Source organism: Coturnix japonica, chromosome Z, assembly GCF_054131305.1.
Source record: "Coturnix japonica strain WE chromosome Z, WE-NBRP24, whole genome shotgun sequence".
In the NCBI taxonomy this organism is placed as follows: Eukaryota; Metazoa; Chordata; class Aves; order Galliformes; family Phasianidae; genus Coturnix; species Coturnix japonica.
In genome coordinates this window covers 39,260,840-39,279,444 of record NC_140702.1, presented here as the reverse complement: position 1 = coordinate 39,279,444, position 18,605 = coordinate 39,260,840, and the positions used below count along the sequence as shown (strand labels likewise).

The following is an 18,605-nucleotide window of genomic DNA, read 5'->3' as shown; positions in this document are numbered from 1 at the left end:
TAGGTAAAATATGAGCTCTAATTAGTAGAAAGGGTCACTTGAGGTCAAACTGGCACTTGTTTCATCCTCGAGGTCAACGTGCCAGCTAAAAGAGGTGATCCGAGGATAAGATATCCATTGAAGGTCAGCCTTACACCCAGTGGTTCTTATTGTCTTTGCTTTTATTTCATAATTTGTCAGAAGTTGTCGTGGTTTTGTAATTTTGTAATTTTGCTATCAGTATTCCACATCATAACATCATGTAAAGCATGGATACTTCTATTGAATGTGCAGTCCACAGAAGAAGACTACATATCCCAGAGAACAACATGGTTAGTGATAAGTCACAGGACAAGGACGCTATATAATCTTGTTCCCAGGCTGGAGTGTTCTTCTTCTCTTGAACTTCTCGGAGAGTGGGAGGCGTTCCAGCTGTGTCGCCTAGAGTTCACAGTAGGCCTCTTGGTTTTCGGGGACTCTCTCTCCCTGTTTCGTTCAATTTGTAAGCCTCGATTATATTATTTTGTGTTATCTTGTATTTCAATATCATATTTAGTAAAATAAGTTTTTCCTCCTTAGATTGCCGCTGTTTTTATCCCATTCCCTTTTTCCCCCTCCTTTCCAGGCCCTGGGGGGGCCCTACGGGGTGGCTTCCCCTGTCATGGCATAGGTAAATCTAAGTAACCTGTGACAGAAGTCAAACTCAAAGCCAACTAACCTGCACAAGAATTAAGTCAATCTTAATTCCAGCTAGTTTTCTCAAGTGATTTTTTGTGTTTGGCTTTACCTTTCATGTGTCCCAGGAGTCACCTGAAGTTTATCCAGTCCTCCGGGCTGTTTCAGACCAATTTTAAACCAAATTAACAGGATAGGTCCAAATAAAAGTCTCTTCCTGTTATGGGATCTTTGAACAATGCCATGTACCTCCTACGCTCTCCTTGGTCAGTTGCTTGCATTGGGGTTCTCTAAGTCTAACTGCCCCTTTCACAAATCAGTGCATAGTAGATATCTGAGGACTGATTTAGGCCTCTTCTCATTATTTTGTAGCTGTATTCTGCCTCTCCACTCTAAATATTCTTCAAGGTTCCATGCTTCCTAGAGATTGAGAGTGGTGATAGATTTTTCCCTGTGCATAATGGCTACTTAAGCAGTCACAGGCCTAATTTTTAGAGGCTGCTATAAGAAAAGCCTTTCACCAGGTGGGTGCAGCCTGAGATTTCCTGGGGTCAAATATTATGTTCCCTTTGTCTAGCAGTCAGCAGAGTTCAGTCAGATCCAATGCTTTCACTTTCCTGAGTTCAGTAGAGGTCAGCCCCTCAAACATTTTGAGAACAACCTATAAAATTTGACTGTAATTCCAGTGTTTTTATTCTGTGCACCAGCTATCTCAGCTGAAATTCATCTTCTGTACTGTGGAAAATGGTTATGCAACATTGGCTACAAATCCAGGAAGCTCCTTGGGATTTATTTCAGATCTTTGGTTTTAGTTTAGGGTGTTTTTTTGCAGTAATATCTACCTAAGACAGGGGATCAAATTCCCTCCTGAAACCATTAAGATATAAAGAAAATGTAAAAAGAAGCTGAAAAACAATAGCTGATCTCACAAAAGGACTAGCAACAAGGTAAGTGTTGCCTTGTGCAAGGTAACCTAAAGAACTACATCCATCATTGAGAATGTGCATCTGACGACTCCATGACCAAGTTACACGCTGATCACACCAATATGGTGAGCTGTAAAATGGCGTTTATTCAACCGCGTGAGCCCCTTATATAGGGCTCAAATTTCAGTCTCATACATATACATTACCGAGCAGGGGAAGGCCTATCGCGTTACAACCTGAGAGCTCGAGCCACCTAATACAACAGGTAAGGGCTGACAACTCCAGAGTGCTCACAGCAGATGTGAAGGCCAATGTTACCACAGACAGCCTTTTCTTTATTTCTGTCACAACTATTTAAATCTATTTAACTAAAAATGCAATTAACATCAGCATCTTAGGAGATATAAAAAGTAGCTGAAAGAACACAACTGACAACTAAGTCAGTGGATCACCATTATATATATAACACATATATCATCTGCTCCTTCTGTATATCAGTGGCTACAGTGTTTTTTCACATCATAGTTCCAGCTCCATCTGCAGCAAAACATGAGGTTCCTCTGTCAATTATATTTTTTTTTCCTTAAGCCTGTACATGATTTTATTTAGAATTAAAAATTTTCCAAGAATCAAACAAGCATCTCTACTCAAAAAAATTCCAAAGGTTATTGAGCATCTAATAAATTATAATCTAATAAATAAATAAAACATCTAATAAAGTATCTATTTTTTGCTTTTGTAAAAAAAAAAAAAATTACTTATGGGATAGGAATATAAATATTTTTGCAGCAAGCATATAGAAACTAATGCTACTCAACAATCAAAATAAAAAGAGAGCTGGAAACCACATGGTAGATAACAAATTAGTTTACATTTATTACATTGAAATTAAAAATAAAAATAACCACGCAATTTTCTGTACTCAGCTTTCACCTTAGTACTTCATCATCTCATTTTACACCTATCAAAAAATGGAAACATTCTGAATTTTTATATTTTTTTATTCTTTCAAAACAATATGAAATAAATTGACTAAAATACAAGTAGTACAACTCAATTTCTAGGAAAGATAGATGTATTATCCCTTCTGTCTTTATTCTTAGCAATAAAGAATCGTAAATACACTATAAATGTGAATAAAATAAATGGCGGAAAAAAAAACCATCTTCCTGAGAATGAGCTTTGCAATTTCTGAATGTTTTTCATACGTTGAAACTGTGTTTCCAGTGCAGTAGCCAAATACACATCTGGCTTTGATTCAAGTGAATTTCTCAGTAAGTTTCCTTTAAGATCTCACTTTTGGAACAGGTCCATAGGAGACCATGAGGATGATCAGAGGGCTGAAGCACCTCTCCTACAAAGACAGGCTGAGGGAGTTGGGCTTCTTCAGCTTGAAGGGAAGAAGGATCTGTGGAGACCTCATTGTGGCCTTCCAGTAACTTGTGGAGAGTTTATAGATGGGAAAGAGACTGACTTTTTACATGATACACAATAGAGACAGGGCAAGTGGGGAGATTTAGGCAGAAATTCTTAGCTTAGAGGGCAGTGAGACATCGTCACAGGCTGCCCAGAGAAGCCATGGGTGCCCCATTCCTGAAGGCACTCAAGGTCAGGTTGGATGGGGCCCTGGGCAGCCCCCCTAGGAGTGTTAAACAAAAATCCTAAATGTGCTTTCTGCAAAATATATATCCACTAAAACTAATAATCATAAAACTCTATCTTTAACGTGCAAGATTTCCTCATCCATTCTAGCTATTAAGAAACAAGAGGAAGAACCCTATCCTGAAAATCTTTCATTCCACATACAGGCTTTTGTTGTGTAGCTTATTGCCCTTCCCACTAAGGGTTTCTGGCTCTTTCTCAAGTTTTCAGGAGGTCTGGCCTTCAACCTAAGCTTAGTGTTTAGACATCAAAGAAGACTTTTAAGAATGTACAGAAAATCTAGTATGAATAGCACCAAGGACTCAAATAAATTATTATTAGTATTATAATTTCATTATAATTACTGAACTGTGACTAAGTTGGGGTGAAGAAAGGTCTTTACTTGGATTACCAAAATTTACATTTCAGTGAAATGTGAATCAGCCTTCCCTAAAAAAAGTGCAAGAAGAATGGCGAGGCAATTTTAATTAACCTCAAAATCAATTGAATTTTTAGGTTTAGTATTTACATGCCTGGAATAATTAATATTTTGACAGAAGTATATAAAGCAGTACTTTGAAATGCATCCTTTTCTTGTTCCAGCACATTAGTACTTCACACAGGAAAAAAAAGAAAAAAAGAAAAAAAGAAAGAAAAAAAAGTAAAAAAAAGTAAAAAAAAGTAAAAAAAAGAAAAGAAAGAAAAAAGAAGAGAAGAGAAGAGAAGAGAAGAGAAGAGAAAAGAAAAGAAAAGAAAAGAAAAGAAAAGAAAAGAAAAGAAAAGAAAAGAAAAGAAAAGAAAAGAAAAGAAAAGAAAAGAAAAGAAAAGAAAAGAAAAGAAAAGAAAAGAAAAGAAAAGAAAAGAAAAGAAAAGAAGAGAAAAGAAGAGGAGAAAAGAAAAGAAAAGAAGAGAAAAGAAGAGGAGAAAAGAAGAGAAAAGAAGAGAAAAGAAAAGAAAAAAAAGAAAAAAAAGAAAAAAAAGAAAGGAAAAAAAGAAAAGAAAAGAAAAGAAAAAGAAAAAGGAAAAGGAAAAGGAAAAGGAAAAGAAAAAGAAAAAGAAAAAGGAAAAGAAAAAAGAAAAGAAAAGAAAAAGAAAAAGGAAAAGGAAAAGGAAAAGAAAAAGAAAAAGAAAAAGAAAAAGAAAAAGAAAAGGAAAAAGAAAAAGAAAAAGAAAAAGGAAAAGAAAAAGAAAAAGGAAAAGGAAAAGAAAAAGAAAAAGAAAAAGAAAAAGAAAAAGAAAAAGAAAAAGAAAAAGAAAAAGAAAAAGAAAAAGAAAAAGAAAAAGAAAAAGAAAAAGAAAAAGAAAAAGAAAAAGAAAAAGAAAAAGAAAAAGAAAAAGAGAAAACAAAGCCATATCAAACACATTTGTATCAACCATATTTTAACAGATGAGTACCTTGAAAAGATCCTTGATTTGAGGGGAAAGTGGTACATACCTGGATGTATAAATAATAAAAAGGAATAAATGGATATTTGCTCTGCCTAGTCTCACAAGTATTGCTCTCAATGCAGAAGTAACTCTCTTTGAAAGGCCTAAGAAAAGTTGTCAAGAGAGGAAAATCTCAAGTATGAATTCAGGGAATATCACCAAAACATGAAAAGAAACTAAAGGTACTCATATCCAGCCTAGTGCATGGAGGTTATTTTTTATGTCTAATAGAAAAGTGTTCATAATTTTTGAATCCCTGAATATAAGAATTTATGGCAATGACTGGAGAAAACAGCACTATTAGGGCAGTATTTAAAACAATCTTCGCATCCAAGATGCATTAAATGTCATTTAACTTGGCCAAATGTAAAGACATATTAACAGCTAGAGATCCTTTAGAAGAATTTCAGTCTTTAAAGAATCTGTGTATGCATGTAAGCATACATATCCCTACAGCCCTATTTTAAGACAACAGCCACTTAAAACAGAACTACTACCCTATCAGCAATGGGATAAAAATCCATCATTGTTCTGTAAAAACAAAATTAAACAACCTCACTTGTAAGCTGTGTCACCTGTGAAAGAAAGGTAACCTCCTCCATATAAATGAAAATGTATAAATTTTCTGATATGTTGAATTGATTTCTAAAAAAACCAACAAAACAAACAAACAAACAAACAAAAAAACATGGATAGTAAAATCTAATAGGAAGAAAGGTGATGGGTTTTTTTGCACAAAAAGATAAAAAGCAAGAAGAGTCACTTCAGGGTGGTCTCAGAAACTGAAGACAGCTGTCTCAGATGTAAGTATTGTTGGTGGTTATATCAATGTCATAATCAACATCACAATCAATACAGAAACTGGGAACATGTAACTGGGAACACATAATTTTGAAGAAGGCCATCCATATCCCGGTTTGCATCAGAAACAAGAAGTCCAGCAGGTTGAAGTAAGAGATTCTCCCCCTCTACTCCACTCCTCTAAGACACCACTGGTGTACCATATTCAGCTCTGGAAACTTCAACATAAGAAAAACATGAAGCTGTGGTTCCAGAGCAGGGCCTCAAGGATAATGAGAGGGTTGGAGCACCTCTACAGTGTTAGAAAGGCTGAGAATGTTGGGATTATTTAGCCTAGAGCCTCTGGGGAGACTTTCAGTACTTACAGAGGACCTGCAAGAAAGACAGATAATCACTCTTTATGAGAGAGTGTAGCAATTAAGGCATAGGTTTTGAACTGAAAGAGAGTAGATTTAGATTAGATATTAGGAAGAAATTATTTACTCAAAGGGTGCTGAGATGTTGGAACAGAGAGGCTGTGGACACTCCATCCCTGCAAGCATTCAAGGCCAGGATGGATAAGGCTTTGAGCAACCTAATCTAGCAGGAGGTGTTCTGGACAATCTCTTCTAGCAGCTGGCAACCCTGGCTGCTAGAAGAGGTTAAGGTCCCTACCAACTCAAACCATTCTGTAATTCCATGTTTCTAATTCCTACATGTACATAAATTTGTCCTAAATATACGAAATTAATGGTAAGTATGATAAGCAGATCTTTTAAACATCAAAATTTACTATACACTGTGGTTGAAATACAATTTTGTTTCTTACTGAAGTATTAAGTTTTCTGATGATTTGCATGTCTGCTTTAAGTATTTCTACTCTTAATACAAAATTACAATGATGTTTTAATGGCAGAAGTGATCCTTAATACAATGTAAGTTGTATTAGATATTTGTGCTGAGCAGTTCATTTCAATTCTTATTCTACAAAAAAACATACTGCACATAACTGATTTTCGTTTTTATGAATTTCTACTGAATTAACAGAAACATGTATTGATATGCTGCAAAAGCATACAAATACCACACCGATAAAATATAACCCTTTACACAGCGTGGAACTGACAATAAAAAGCTAAATACCAAAAAGAAGACATTATTTTTTATGACTTTTAAAATGTTTTGCAATTAACCACCTAATGACTTAACAATACTCTGAAGGTAACATAAAGAAAGGTAGATCCTGTTAAAATTTATATCACAATCAAGTTTATTCTTTATGCTTGTATTAAAGATCATGAATCTATCAAATTTATCAACACAGAAGAGGAGACATAAATGATGCTTGTGGGCCCAATAAACTAACTTTTCATTGTTTGATTTGGTTTTGGTATGTGAAAAGGTTTGAAGCTTCCATAAGGTTCTGTGCTACACTTCTCACATCAACAACTATTGTTCAACTGCTAACCTGTTACTTGTGTCTTCTAGGTCTGCCTCTGGATCAAAGTCAACAAACAAGATAAAACAGTATTTCTGCAATGCCTTGGAAAGTTTGCTATACACAGGGCAATAGTGAGGATGTTTATGAGTGGCCTCCACATTTGAGAATGAGTGATTTACATGTTTATACAGTCATTTATTGAAGAGCAGAGAGATAAATCACATCAAATCACTTCCCCCTGTAAATATTTTATCACAGTAATCCTAAGCAAGCACATTTTGGAACCATTAACCACATTTCCAGAAAAAGGCACTAATGCAACAGTTCATCCACCTTAGGAGCAACCTGCTCCTGACAATTTAACAAGTAGAAAAAATGGATCATAAGAGGGCCATGGAAAGGGAGCAAATTAAAAGATGTTTTTTGTTGTTGTTCCTTGCCTATAGCATCTGTCAAGTAAGTGGAACTGATGTTGCATTCAGATATTTATGTTTTGGTTTTTTGGACTGACTCATGGCAATGACAAGGGACAGGTTTTCAAGCTTCCATGTTTGCACTCTGCTCGCAGCCATTGCTTCACAGCCACGTGTCATACTCCACAGTCTCGTTTTCATCATCAATTCCTCTGTCACTTGTCTCTATTTCTTTTTTGAAGGGTAGATACAGTCTTTCCATTATGCAGTCATTTCTTCTCAAATCTATGGCAAGAAAACTAACTCAGTGATTCAACCAAGTAAACGTTTGAAAAGCACATACACCCTGGGTAGAGTGTCCAGACCTACAGCTGAGGGCCAGCAGTCTGCTACCAGCTTCCAAGAGGAAGAAAATCTGGGGAGGATAAATCAGAGACAGGGGAAAGAGAGCCTTGGAGGAGCCAATAACGGCGTGAGCTGGTATGAATGAGCCTCCCTTACTATGTCTATTCAGCCAGCTTTCCCCTTTATTATCTCTGACTGCCACAGACAGAAATAATCCAAAACAGTAACACTGCAGTTCTCATTTCCAAATCAAACAATGATTATTACTCTGTGTAGACACAAGAAGCTTTCTCTAGGAGGGAAAAAAAAAAAAAAAAAAAAAAGTGTAGGTGGAAATTCATCCATACTAGCAATCTGTTTTGGCTTTGAGACTTTTAAATCTGCTTCACAATGAAGAGAAGTCCATTCTATCACAAATAACATGCACAAGGGTCTGGGAAGATCCAGTGATTTTTCCCCAGCTATTGCCTTGCTAATGTTTAGATTGTTTTTCTTTTTAAAAATTATTGCTGATGTTATCTGTAGAGATTGCCCCAGAAAAATTATCAACTTGCATGGTAAAGGAAACAGTTCAATGGGTAGACGCTTTCATGCTGAATGTTAAAATGGTTTCTGTGCAAAACAGAAAGGTAAAAGATCAGTGTTCTCTTATTTGCCTTCACCCAGAGAGAGCATGCCAGCTAAAAACTCTCAGCTCTGTAGAATGTCTGAACTTGAAGTTGCAGCACACCTAAGCCTGTACTACCACACACTTAGAAAGCTAGACATAGGTTAAAAATTAATCTTTAGTTAATCTTTGAATACCAGGAAGTTTCAGCCTCTTGCAGCAAGAGTTACAATGATGCTTTGCAATGAAGTTTCTTATTGCATCTTCTCCTAGGTTTGCTGGTCCAAATACCATCTTTCCAGATCTAAAAGAAATAACAATGAATAATAAACAAACTCAAGATAATGCAATTGTAGAGAAGAGAAAGGATTATGATTTCCATTTATTGAATCAGAGGTAAGTTAACCATTTGTTAAAAATAAAAATAAAAATAAAAATAAAAATAAAAATAAAAATAAAAATAAAAATAAAAATAAAAATAAATAAAAATAAAAATAAACACCAACCAGTCTACATCTCCAGTTTCTTAACTCCAAGACAAGAAAACTGCCAGTTCTGGTAAAGAATTTGCTTATATTCAATCCACATCTATTTTTCCTTCCTGCAGCAATGCAGAGATGGAGTGTGGCTGTGACCTGCCCTGAAGGGAGACAGGCCTAGCTGTTCCTTCTAAAATGTTCAAAAATAAAATTTGGGCACAATGACATTAAGACACTGTATGCCAGAACCTAACTCTGTTACAGTCACTGTTCATTTTCATGAAGAAAATGGTTTTGGCTTTGATGTTGGGTACCTGGGAATAAACCAGAACTAGCAAAGACTTACTTTTACCTTATTTAAGAACTGAAAACTGAAAGTCCCAGTCATATCAATATGCAACACTGAATAATGGACTCAGTATACTGCTGGCAGGAAAGGCTTTAAAATTTATTGGCTTCTTTCTGTGCTCATTTCCATGTGTCTGCACTCTGGCCAATTCAGAAACATTACTAAGGGATCCATTTGTGGAAGTGCATTGCATACTCTGAATGAAGATGACACAAATACAAATAGAAGCAAAGCTATAGGCACACACGTTTTAGAAGTACCACATAATTATATCAGATCTTTAATGCAGCCTGAAAGATAACCATTCATTAATTTTAACGTTGTTCCACTATTATTTTCAAGAATTTAATTGACACTCCAGACATCACAGAGCACAACATACAAGAAACACTTCTAAAGAAACTTTATGAATGCAAGTGCTTTATTTTAATGGTATGCAGAGTAGAAACAATACATTGTGGTATCTGAAATACATTGCAGCTCTGAGATGCTACAGAAAAAGATCTTAGCTGTCTCAAATCTATTTGTAACTCACACTAATGTTAAATATTCTAAAGAAAGTGGTTTTCAAATATGACATTCCCATTCCATAATGGAGAATAACAATGAATAGTCAAAACTAGTGTCTGTCTAATTTCTGACAGATGGTGATGGCTGTCTGAATCATTTGAAGGACTGGTCTATTCAGCTTTTACTGAAGATTAGTACAAAAAACATGTAGGAAGTAAAATAATATTTAAGTGTCACGTATAGACTTTAGATGACATGGAGATACATTATCATTTCTATTTAATGGATAAATAATTGGTTGGAAGGTTGCAAACAGAGAATTGTGGTAGATAACACTGTTTCCAGCTGCAGGCCCCTAATGAGTTGTGTCCCTCAGTTTGCTACTCTAAAGCAATACTTTTTAACATCTTTACCAGTGACACAGATGATTGGAACAAGTGCACTCTCAGCAAGTTCCCAGATGACACCACATTGAGTGTTGCAGTCAATGTGACAGAAGGGATGCTACAGAGGGAGACCTTGACAAACTCAAAAGGTGAGGTCAGGTGAACCTAATGAGGTTCAGAAAAGCCACTGTGAGGGGCTGCACTTGAATCAATGCAAAAGTTAACATGAGCCAGCAGAGTGAACTTGAAATCCATAAGGCCAACAGTATCCTGGACTGCAGCAGAAGCAAGGTGGCCAGCAGGACAGGGAAGGTGATTTTCCCTCTCTGCTCTGTCCTTGTGAGGCCTTATCTGGAGTACAGCAGCCAGATATAGGGCCCCCAGCTGAGGAAAGATGTGGATCTTTTGGAGAGAATCCAAAGGAGAGCCACAAGGATGACCAGAGGGCCACTGTCATTCTTATTGTGTGCCCCGGTGGCGCAGTGGTAGAAATGCCGTGTTGCAACACCAGAGGCCCTGGGTTCGAATCCCCCCTGTGGCGCAAGTGGTAGAAGTGCCGCTCTGCTACACAGAGGCTCGAATCCTGGGGGGTTGGACTCGATGATCTCTAAGGTCCCTTCCAAACCGCACAATACTATGATACTATGATACTTCTGTGAAAACAGATTAAGGAAGCTGGTCTTGTTCAGTCTGAAAAAGAGACAGCTTCCAGAAGACCTCACTGTGGTCTTCCAGTATTTAAAGGGAGATTATTAACATGATGGAAATAAACTTTTTACATGGGCAGAGAGTGACAGAACATAGGAGAAATGTTTTAAACTAAAAGAGGGAAGACTTAGATTAGATGCCAGAGGGAAGTTCTGCTCAGAGTGGATGGTAAGGAACTGGCCTAAGCTGCCCAGGAGGGGTTGTGTGTGTCTTGTTCCTGGAAGTATTCAAGGTCAGGCTGAATAGGGGCCTAGATAGCCTCTTCTACTGCTTGATCTAACAGTTGGCAATCCTGCCTATACCAGGGTACTGGAAGTAGATGTTCCTTGAGGTCTCTTCCAACTCAAGCCATTCTCTGATTGTTTGATACTATGATGGGAAACTTTCAAAAACAGATTTTCTAAAAAGTTGGACTGACCTGACACAGATCTGACATAGGAGTTACTTAGTGAAGAATGGCCATTTGAACTCCTCTTTTATCTCTGTGTCTCTCCTCTGGACCACTCCAAAAGCTCCACATCTTCAAGGTCATCATCTAGGCATGCTTGGTAAAGATTCAATAAGTCTGTCCTCCAAAATGCATGCTTATGAGTACCTTCAGATAATATAATCTACAATTATACTACAGCATCCAGCCCATCACTATGTGCTTCAGAGTTTTCAAAAGGGGGTACAAAAGATCTAGAACCTCTTACTCCTCCTTGTCACATGCTTGTAATGAGATTTTTTGACCCACCAGAGCCCTTCTCCTCACCTCTTTCAACAGACCTAATGATCAATTCTTTTCAGTCTGAAACTCAGACAACTATTTTCCACAACTCTGAATTTGCTCTTCACTCTGCACCCAGTGTCTGTGAAAGCTTTAACAGTACAAACTTCATTACAGCATTGGTAAGTGGTACACTCTGAAAGAGTATCCAGACTACGACTTGTAATGTGATTTTTCCCAGTGTTTGGGTTGCATAAGAGCCTGCAGGGACAGCACTATGTCACAGCCCTGCTGCTGTTCCTGGAGTTGATCTGTTTTTAAAGGAAATCTTTAATAATTTGTTAATATTATGCCTCCATAATTTTAACACCTCATACCAGATCTTCAATTGATGTTAAATATCCATGTAGTTATAAATGTGTACATGAGTTCAAGATCAGCCAGAGATTTCACAGCACAACACATACTTCCAAAGCAATCTAGTATTTTTTATCTCAGCATTACATACAAATCAAAGATGATACTACCATAGACCTAGAGAACACATTTACCACTAAAATGTCCATTTCAAGTCTGCATGCAGAATGCATGAAAGACATCTCACAAGATATTGACATCAACCACTTAACCAACAGAACTAAAGAAACAATAATAAATAATGTAATTGTAAGCAGTGATAAAATCTGTAACTGCATCACCAGTCACACGCCAACTGTTTTCTCTCAGGCATCTAAAAGAATGTGTGCTCAAAGCAAATTTTTAGGTAGTGTACAGATGTTGATTAAGTACCTTATTTATAAATAAGGATTTAGATCTTGATAGAGACAGAAATATTTCCCCTGAGCAAATAAAGGTTAAAGCAAGGATAGTGCTTTTACATTATTATTTTAGAAAGTGTCTCTTAGAATGAAGTATCTGCTAGCTGCTTACTGAATATATCTATGATTTCACTGCCTTATTCCTTCAGGTCCCCAAATCCAAACAATACAGTTTCAAAACATGCTGTACTGAAGATTTCCCAGAACATAAGAAAATCAAGATGGTTTTGATTAATTAATCAGTTTGCTCTTTAATAAGAACTTGACTGTTTTGTAAATGATAGAATGAAAAGCTCTGAAAATAAAGTCTGTGTGATCAAATTTTAGTAACTGAGAAATAATTTAAAAACAGAAAAAACAAAGAAGGATTGTAAATATATATATATATGTATGCTTTGAGATAATGCAGGTAGATACTATTCCTATTTTAAAGAGGATAAGCTGAGATGCCACATAAAATCATAGAATCATAGAATTACTCACGTTGAAAAAAGACCTCAAATGTCATCAAGTCCAACTGCAGCCAAACCATTCTACCCTAATTCTAACAACCCTCTGCTAAATCATATCTCTGAGCATCACATCCTTTTAAACATGAAGTACTGCGGTCTAATGATCAGTCACAGTCTCCAGAAATAACTATTACAGTTTAAGTTTGACATTTGCTTCCACTGATACAAAAGAATCCACTTGGGAAGCTGCAAAGCATATCTTTACAAGTCTAACAATTGATTTTAAAATGTTTGCTCAAATCTGCATAATGAACAGCTATATCTAAATTACCTCTCTGCTAAGCTGTCCTTGTTTTACTGTCATGATCCCGAAACCTACACACGGCAGAAAAATCTTTGTTTGTGACATGGCCAGAAGGATTAAGAGCATCCTCTGCAAGATGGGCAGAGTCTCTATTCTTGAGCACTGTGGCCCTATTTACTCAAAGAAACAGTGCCTCACTAGGCAGGGGAAACCATACTATAATACTTAAGTTACCAATAAACTTGCTAAAAAGCTTATATGGTCTTCAGGCTCCAATTCTCATACTCCTTGCAAAAGCTCCTGTGAAGAAGACTTTTCATAATTTGCTCAGTATGTATAGGGAACTGAAATACATACAGACTCCCAAATCCAGAGTCTACCAAGGCACAGCAGAGGGCACCGCCTTGCCATTGTTGTCACGGCTTCATTTATCCAAACACCATACAATTAATAATCAAATCATACAAATAACAGAAAAATCCTCTAAGTATACACGAACTGTCAGTAGGATGTTTGAACTGAATGATAGTTTCACCATAGAGAAACTTACTTTTTGTCTTCAGGTTTAATCACAGATGGGTCCGTAAGGTTTTCCCCAACACCTACAATAAGATCAACAGAGTGTGTTACAACAGAAGATGGTCATGATTTCAGCACCTGACACTTAAGAAAAAAGTAATTACCCTTTTTCACTTTATATCATAAAGTGTCACAATTAAAATGATCATGAGCTAAAAAGAGAATACCATGATTACAAAAATCTAAGTATTGGCAAGCATACAGTTTTGCAGTTTATTTATATGTAGATGGAAGGCTTATGCAAATACTTCTTACCACTAAACACTGTACTAAAGCTGAAATAACTAAGCAAAATGTGATTAGCAGTAAGACTTTTATTTGTCAGAGTAGGAGTACTAAACGAACATGAATCTTACTGACATCAATAAATCTAATCCCAGATATAGACTGTCTTCAAGGTAGCAAATACAACAAGCCGTAACTCATTATTCAGATATACAATGTGCAAAAGTTTGGGTCTGTTATTCCTTTTCCTTTTGCATGGCCACAAAAGTGGATTAAGTAATTTCACTATAATAACTAACTGCTGATATCTATGCTGTAGTTTTCCCAAAATGATGTAATAATATAATTTTACCAAAAAGCTCTTTCCTTATATCTGAGGAAATTGCTGTATTTTTATGGTGAATAAGAGATTCTATAAGAATATAATATGCAATGATTTTTACTTCAGGAGGCCACTGGTGATGCGTTTATATTCTGCAACTAACACTAGTAAGGACTGCAGAAAGACTGTTTTGTAATTGAAATACCCTCAAGTTGCAGTACTATTCAATGAAAGTCATCTGAATTGACATAAATTAGACAAAAATGCAGTGTATACGTATGCGGAGATGGCCCCAGTACTACATAAATTGTGAGAGAGATAAAACTAATCAGAATACCATAGAGAGCAATCCTTGCACCCTACTTAAACACCTTATAAGAGAATGAAAAAATCAACGCAAGACCAAAACTAGAGCAGATTTTAGTCCATTTTCTCCTTTGAGATGGAAACTGAAGCTCCTCCAGTCTTGATGAGATTTACATAGATGTTTAAATTCTCCACATTTGAGCCAACACAGTTGGACTGGAACTGTCAAGAGTTGTATAATATACGCAAGCAAACCTATGACAAATTCTAGTAGACTACGGTTGAAGAAACACTTTCTATATTTTTTTTTCATGTGATGCTAAAACCAAATGAAGGCAAGGATAGAATTATAGGCTTACTTTGCATACTAAACATATCTTTTTTGTAATTCACAGCTTCTGGATGCTGTAGAATGTAAATATGTTAAGTCTCTGTCTACCCATACACATTTCCCTTGACAGAAATGACAAACAATAGTGTTTATACCATTTGATGGGTGCTGTTCATCTTGTGAACATTGTCAACTGTTTCATCTCCTTAAAATGTGCCATGTTACTTCTTATACACATACAGTAAAGTGATCACATGTTCTTTGAAGGAGTCACTAGACTTCATGAATAGCACTCAGGTTTACAGCATACGTAAACTGCTTACAGATTTATTAAAAAGAAAAGTGAAAATACATAGACAGCGGTTCAAATTCTCCAGACAGATATACACACATTAAGTATGTATAAATACATGGGTGTACATGAATCTCAGTATTATTTATATTAAGAAAAATAAAAATATCTGAACTATGGAGTATTTTTCTGGAGCTAGGTGAGATGTTCCCATACACTTTAACTACCTGCTGTTTGCACATTCATTATAATATAATATATCTATATTATATCTATAGATATACTTGAAAACAAATTACTGTCCCATAACACCTACATTAATCGAGACTATTTCTGTGGTTGCTCAATTAACAGGTCCTCACAGTAGATATCCAGGGACTACAGGTTTCCAGGTTGCAGAAATGAAGAGAATTTGGCCTGTATCTCAGTATTAAATTCTCTTTTGAGAGAATTGCTTTTCACCTGATTTAAAGCAAGTAATCCCATGCTAGCAGTCACCTTGCAAATCCAGGACAAGGAGCTCCCCACGAGTATACACATAGGTCCAGTGAGAGAAGGCCAGCATCAGTTCTTCAAGCAAGCTGCTAGGTGTAATCTCATCTCCATTGTTGTTATTGTATTTCCGAAATTCACCAGTCATGTACTTCTCAATGGTCAGCCACTGATTTGCAGAATGGCAGTAAATGAGGAAAACTTCCAGGAACCTGTGGATATAAAGGAGTTTATAAGGGTAACAAGCACCTTCACAGTCACCATGCAGCATAATGCCAAGCAAATAAACCAAAAAGGAGGACATGTCTTCACTAGGTATATTATTTTCAGTGGCAAGAGATACCAAATATTAGACAGCACAATGGCTTTTTCAGTTTCATAGATAACAAAATAATGTATTTCATCAGAAGATATATTTTATAGACAAACAACATAACCTGATGTCCTATAATATAATATAAACTGATGACCTGGTTTTGGCTGAGATAGAGTTAATTTTCTTCCTAGTAGCAGGTATGCTGCTGTCTGAGCATTTGATTCAGGATGAGAACATTTTAGCTGTTGCAGAGTACCATGCAGAATTAAGGACTTTCCTGCTTTTCCTGCTTCTCTGCCATCAAGAAGCTGGAGATGCACAAGATTCTGGGAGAAGAAAGAACCTGCACAGATGACCCAGACTAGCAAAGTGGGTATCCTGTACCACATGGCATCATGTTGAACAATAAAATTAGGGGAACTGACCAGGGAGGCTGCCTGGGAGCTGGTCAGCAGATGGTGAACAACTGTATTGCACAACACACGGTATTTCATTTCTCTTCTATCACTGTTATTTTCTTTTCCTTTTCTGTCCAATTAAACTGTCTTTATCTTAACCAGTGAGTTTTTTTCTGATTCTCTCCTCCATCTCAGTACAGGGGAGTGAGTAAACAGCTACATGGCACTCAGCTGCCTGCCGGGTTGGACCACAAGATCTGATTTAACTCCAGACAACTTCAATAAGCTTTAGCAATTTTTTTAATGTAAATTGCAATAAAGGTAACTCTTGTCTAAGGAGCAGCATCATAAAGAAGCTTACTTTGCTGTCACATCTAGTTATACAGGTAAAATAACACTGATGCCTATCTTACATTTTTAACAGTTTTAAAGGTGGGGTGCTTGTTTTTTGTGGGGTTTTTGGGTTGGTTTTTTTTCTTTTTCTTTCTTTTCTTTTTTTTTTTTTTTTTTTGGTTTGGTTTGGTCAAATTACTTTACTTTTAGATAGAAATTATACAATAGAGATGAGAATTTACTCAAAACATTATATATCATGGAGTTTATGCTACAAAATGGTCACACCTAAGAGCAGTCAGGGATTCTGCCATTTGTCTCCAATTTCCCATCTTCTGTAGACAGAAAAAAATCAAAATTCTGTACCAAATGATGACATGGGAAAAAAATGTGCTCCTGTCCAGGAAGCTGTAGATCCCACTCTCCACCCAGTGGGAGGAGAGCAGGCAACAAGGCTTCTTGAAAATAAACCACTCAGAATCAATCATTAAAACTCATCTCATTGTAGCCCCTGAAGTAACTTCTATGCTGAAAACAGAAAGTGCCAAACCTGTCTGAACCACATCTCTCAAGGAAGAAAAAAAAAACCACAGAAGTACCATCTCCAAAAGACAGTGAAAAAAAGCAGTGGAACTGAGGATTGTTGTGCTGTACTCACTATTTTACCTCCCTATCACACCTTCCATAAGATTCTCATCAGATATCATGTGCTGCACATTAAGCATAGACTAGTTGGCTATGTACTAATATGCGGATGATCACTGGCCAAAGACTGCTGCCAGAGCAAATCCAAAACAGCTGAATTCTGCTTGCTTTTTTTTCCCTTTGCTGTGGCCTTAAATAGGGCATCTCTTTCGCTGCTAACCTGCTGGCTAATCTGTACCCACCAAGGTAAGACAAAGTCTGCTTTAACATGGAGCTGTATTATTTCAGAAGCGAAGATTTAAAAAGCCGCAATTCTAGAAACAATCAATGGAAGTGTGGATAAAAAGGTAACTAGAAGGTAAAAACTCCAACACAGGTTAGAAATAGTGTCTCTTAACACTTTCTAGGTCAGACCTGCCTATCTATCCTAAAAATATGACAAAGCTCTTCTGGGGAAAGATCTTTTGCTTTGCCGAACTCTTATGAGCTGAAGCCCTGATGTTTCTTGGCATGCTCGTTGTCATGGTTTAAATTCCTTTCAGTAACACCCCCTTCTTTAAATCACTATTATTCTACTATCTGTCTTCTACTCTAATTTATTTTTACATAGTGATGTACTTATTCTTTTTAATTAAGTATTTAAGACATAAATACTGTGTAAAGCATCAGCTATTTCAGTCTCCTGGGGAAAAAGAGTCTACATTAGACCTGGGACATGGCTGAGAAAAGAAACCTTTAACATTTAATCCTTAGTGACAATTATTTTACCTTGGAGTATAAGGAATGGTATGAGGCTTTACTTGATTGAAGGTATGGATTAACTTTTGGGCAGCCCTTTGCTGTTGGATCTCCTGAAGAAAAGCATGTTGTTAAGCATCACTTTAATTTGGTAACATGAAAAAGACAGTGTTAATTGAAGAACTAACTAACTAACAAATAAACAAACAAAAACTAGCTGATGTATATTGATTAAAAGTGGGAGATGCATCTTCATCCTCACATCCATTTTCTTTTCCAGAAGGAAACATCAAAGCACACATCAATCATCCTAGACATCCACATATAAGCAGTATAACACTAAAGACATGTCAGTGTCCCTTCAGGTCTGTACTCACCCTCAGGCAGAGATGTAACACTGTACCATCATGAAAGATCTTTTGCCAAGTCTGAACCACCTCTGGCAAAAAAGACTTCACAATAAATATTTGTCCCAGCTTTAACACATCATTCTCAGACCAAGTACAAATGACCTTCATGGCCCTCCGCAGACCCCCATCCATCTCCTCCCGTGACAAGACTTGGATCATTGCAGCCATGCCATGCTGGGACCAAGAAGACATGCTTTGACCAAGGTTCGTAGGTGAACTCTCTTCTAGTCGATAGACAGTCACTTCCTCTCCAGCTTCAATGAAAGAA

At 36.6% G+C, this 18,605-nt stretch overlaps 1 protein-coding gene across 3 annotated transcripts in view; it reads right to left on the bottom strand.

Annotated features, from left to right (window-relative positions):
* Positions 1–1,703: 1,703 nt before the first annotated feature.
* The window catches only part of TRPM6 (transient receptor potential cation channel subfamily M member 6), a 93,739-nt gene continuing 76,837 nt past the window's right edge, over positions 1,704–18,605 (bottom strand). For 2 of the 3 annotated variants that reach the window (XM_032441425.2, XM_032441426.2), the window contains exons 34-39: positions 18,305–18,591; positions 17,958–18,040; positions 15,504–15,709; positions 13,501–13,552; positions 8,433–8,539; positions 1,704–7,568 (exon numbers count right to left, since the gene is read on the bottom strand). In XM_032441425.2, coding sequence (XP_032297316.2) covers positions 7,447–7,568; positions 8,433–8,539; positions 13,501–13,552; positions 15,504–15,709; positions 17,958–18,040; positions 18,305–18,591 — 857 coding nt within the window. In that variant the 3' untranslated portion in view covers positions 1,704–7,446. The remainder of the gene's footprint in view (positions 7,569–8,432; positions 8,540–13,500; positions 13,553–15,503; positions 15,710–17,957; positions 18,041–18,304; positions 18,592–18,605) is intronic. The other variant, XM_085529929.1, reaches the window with a different exon arrangement.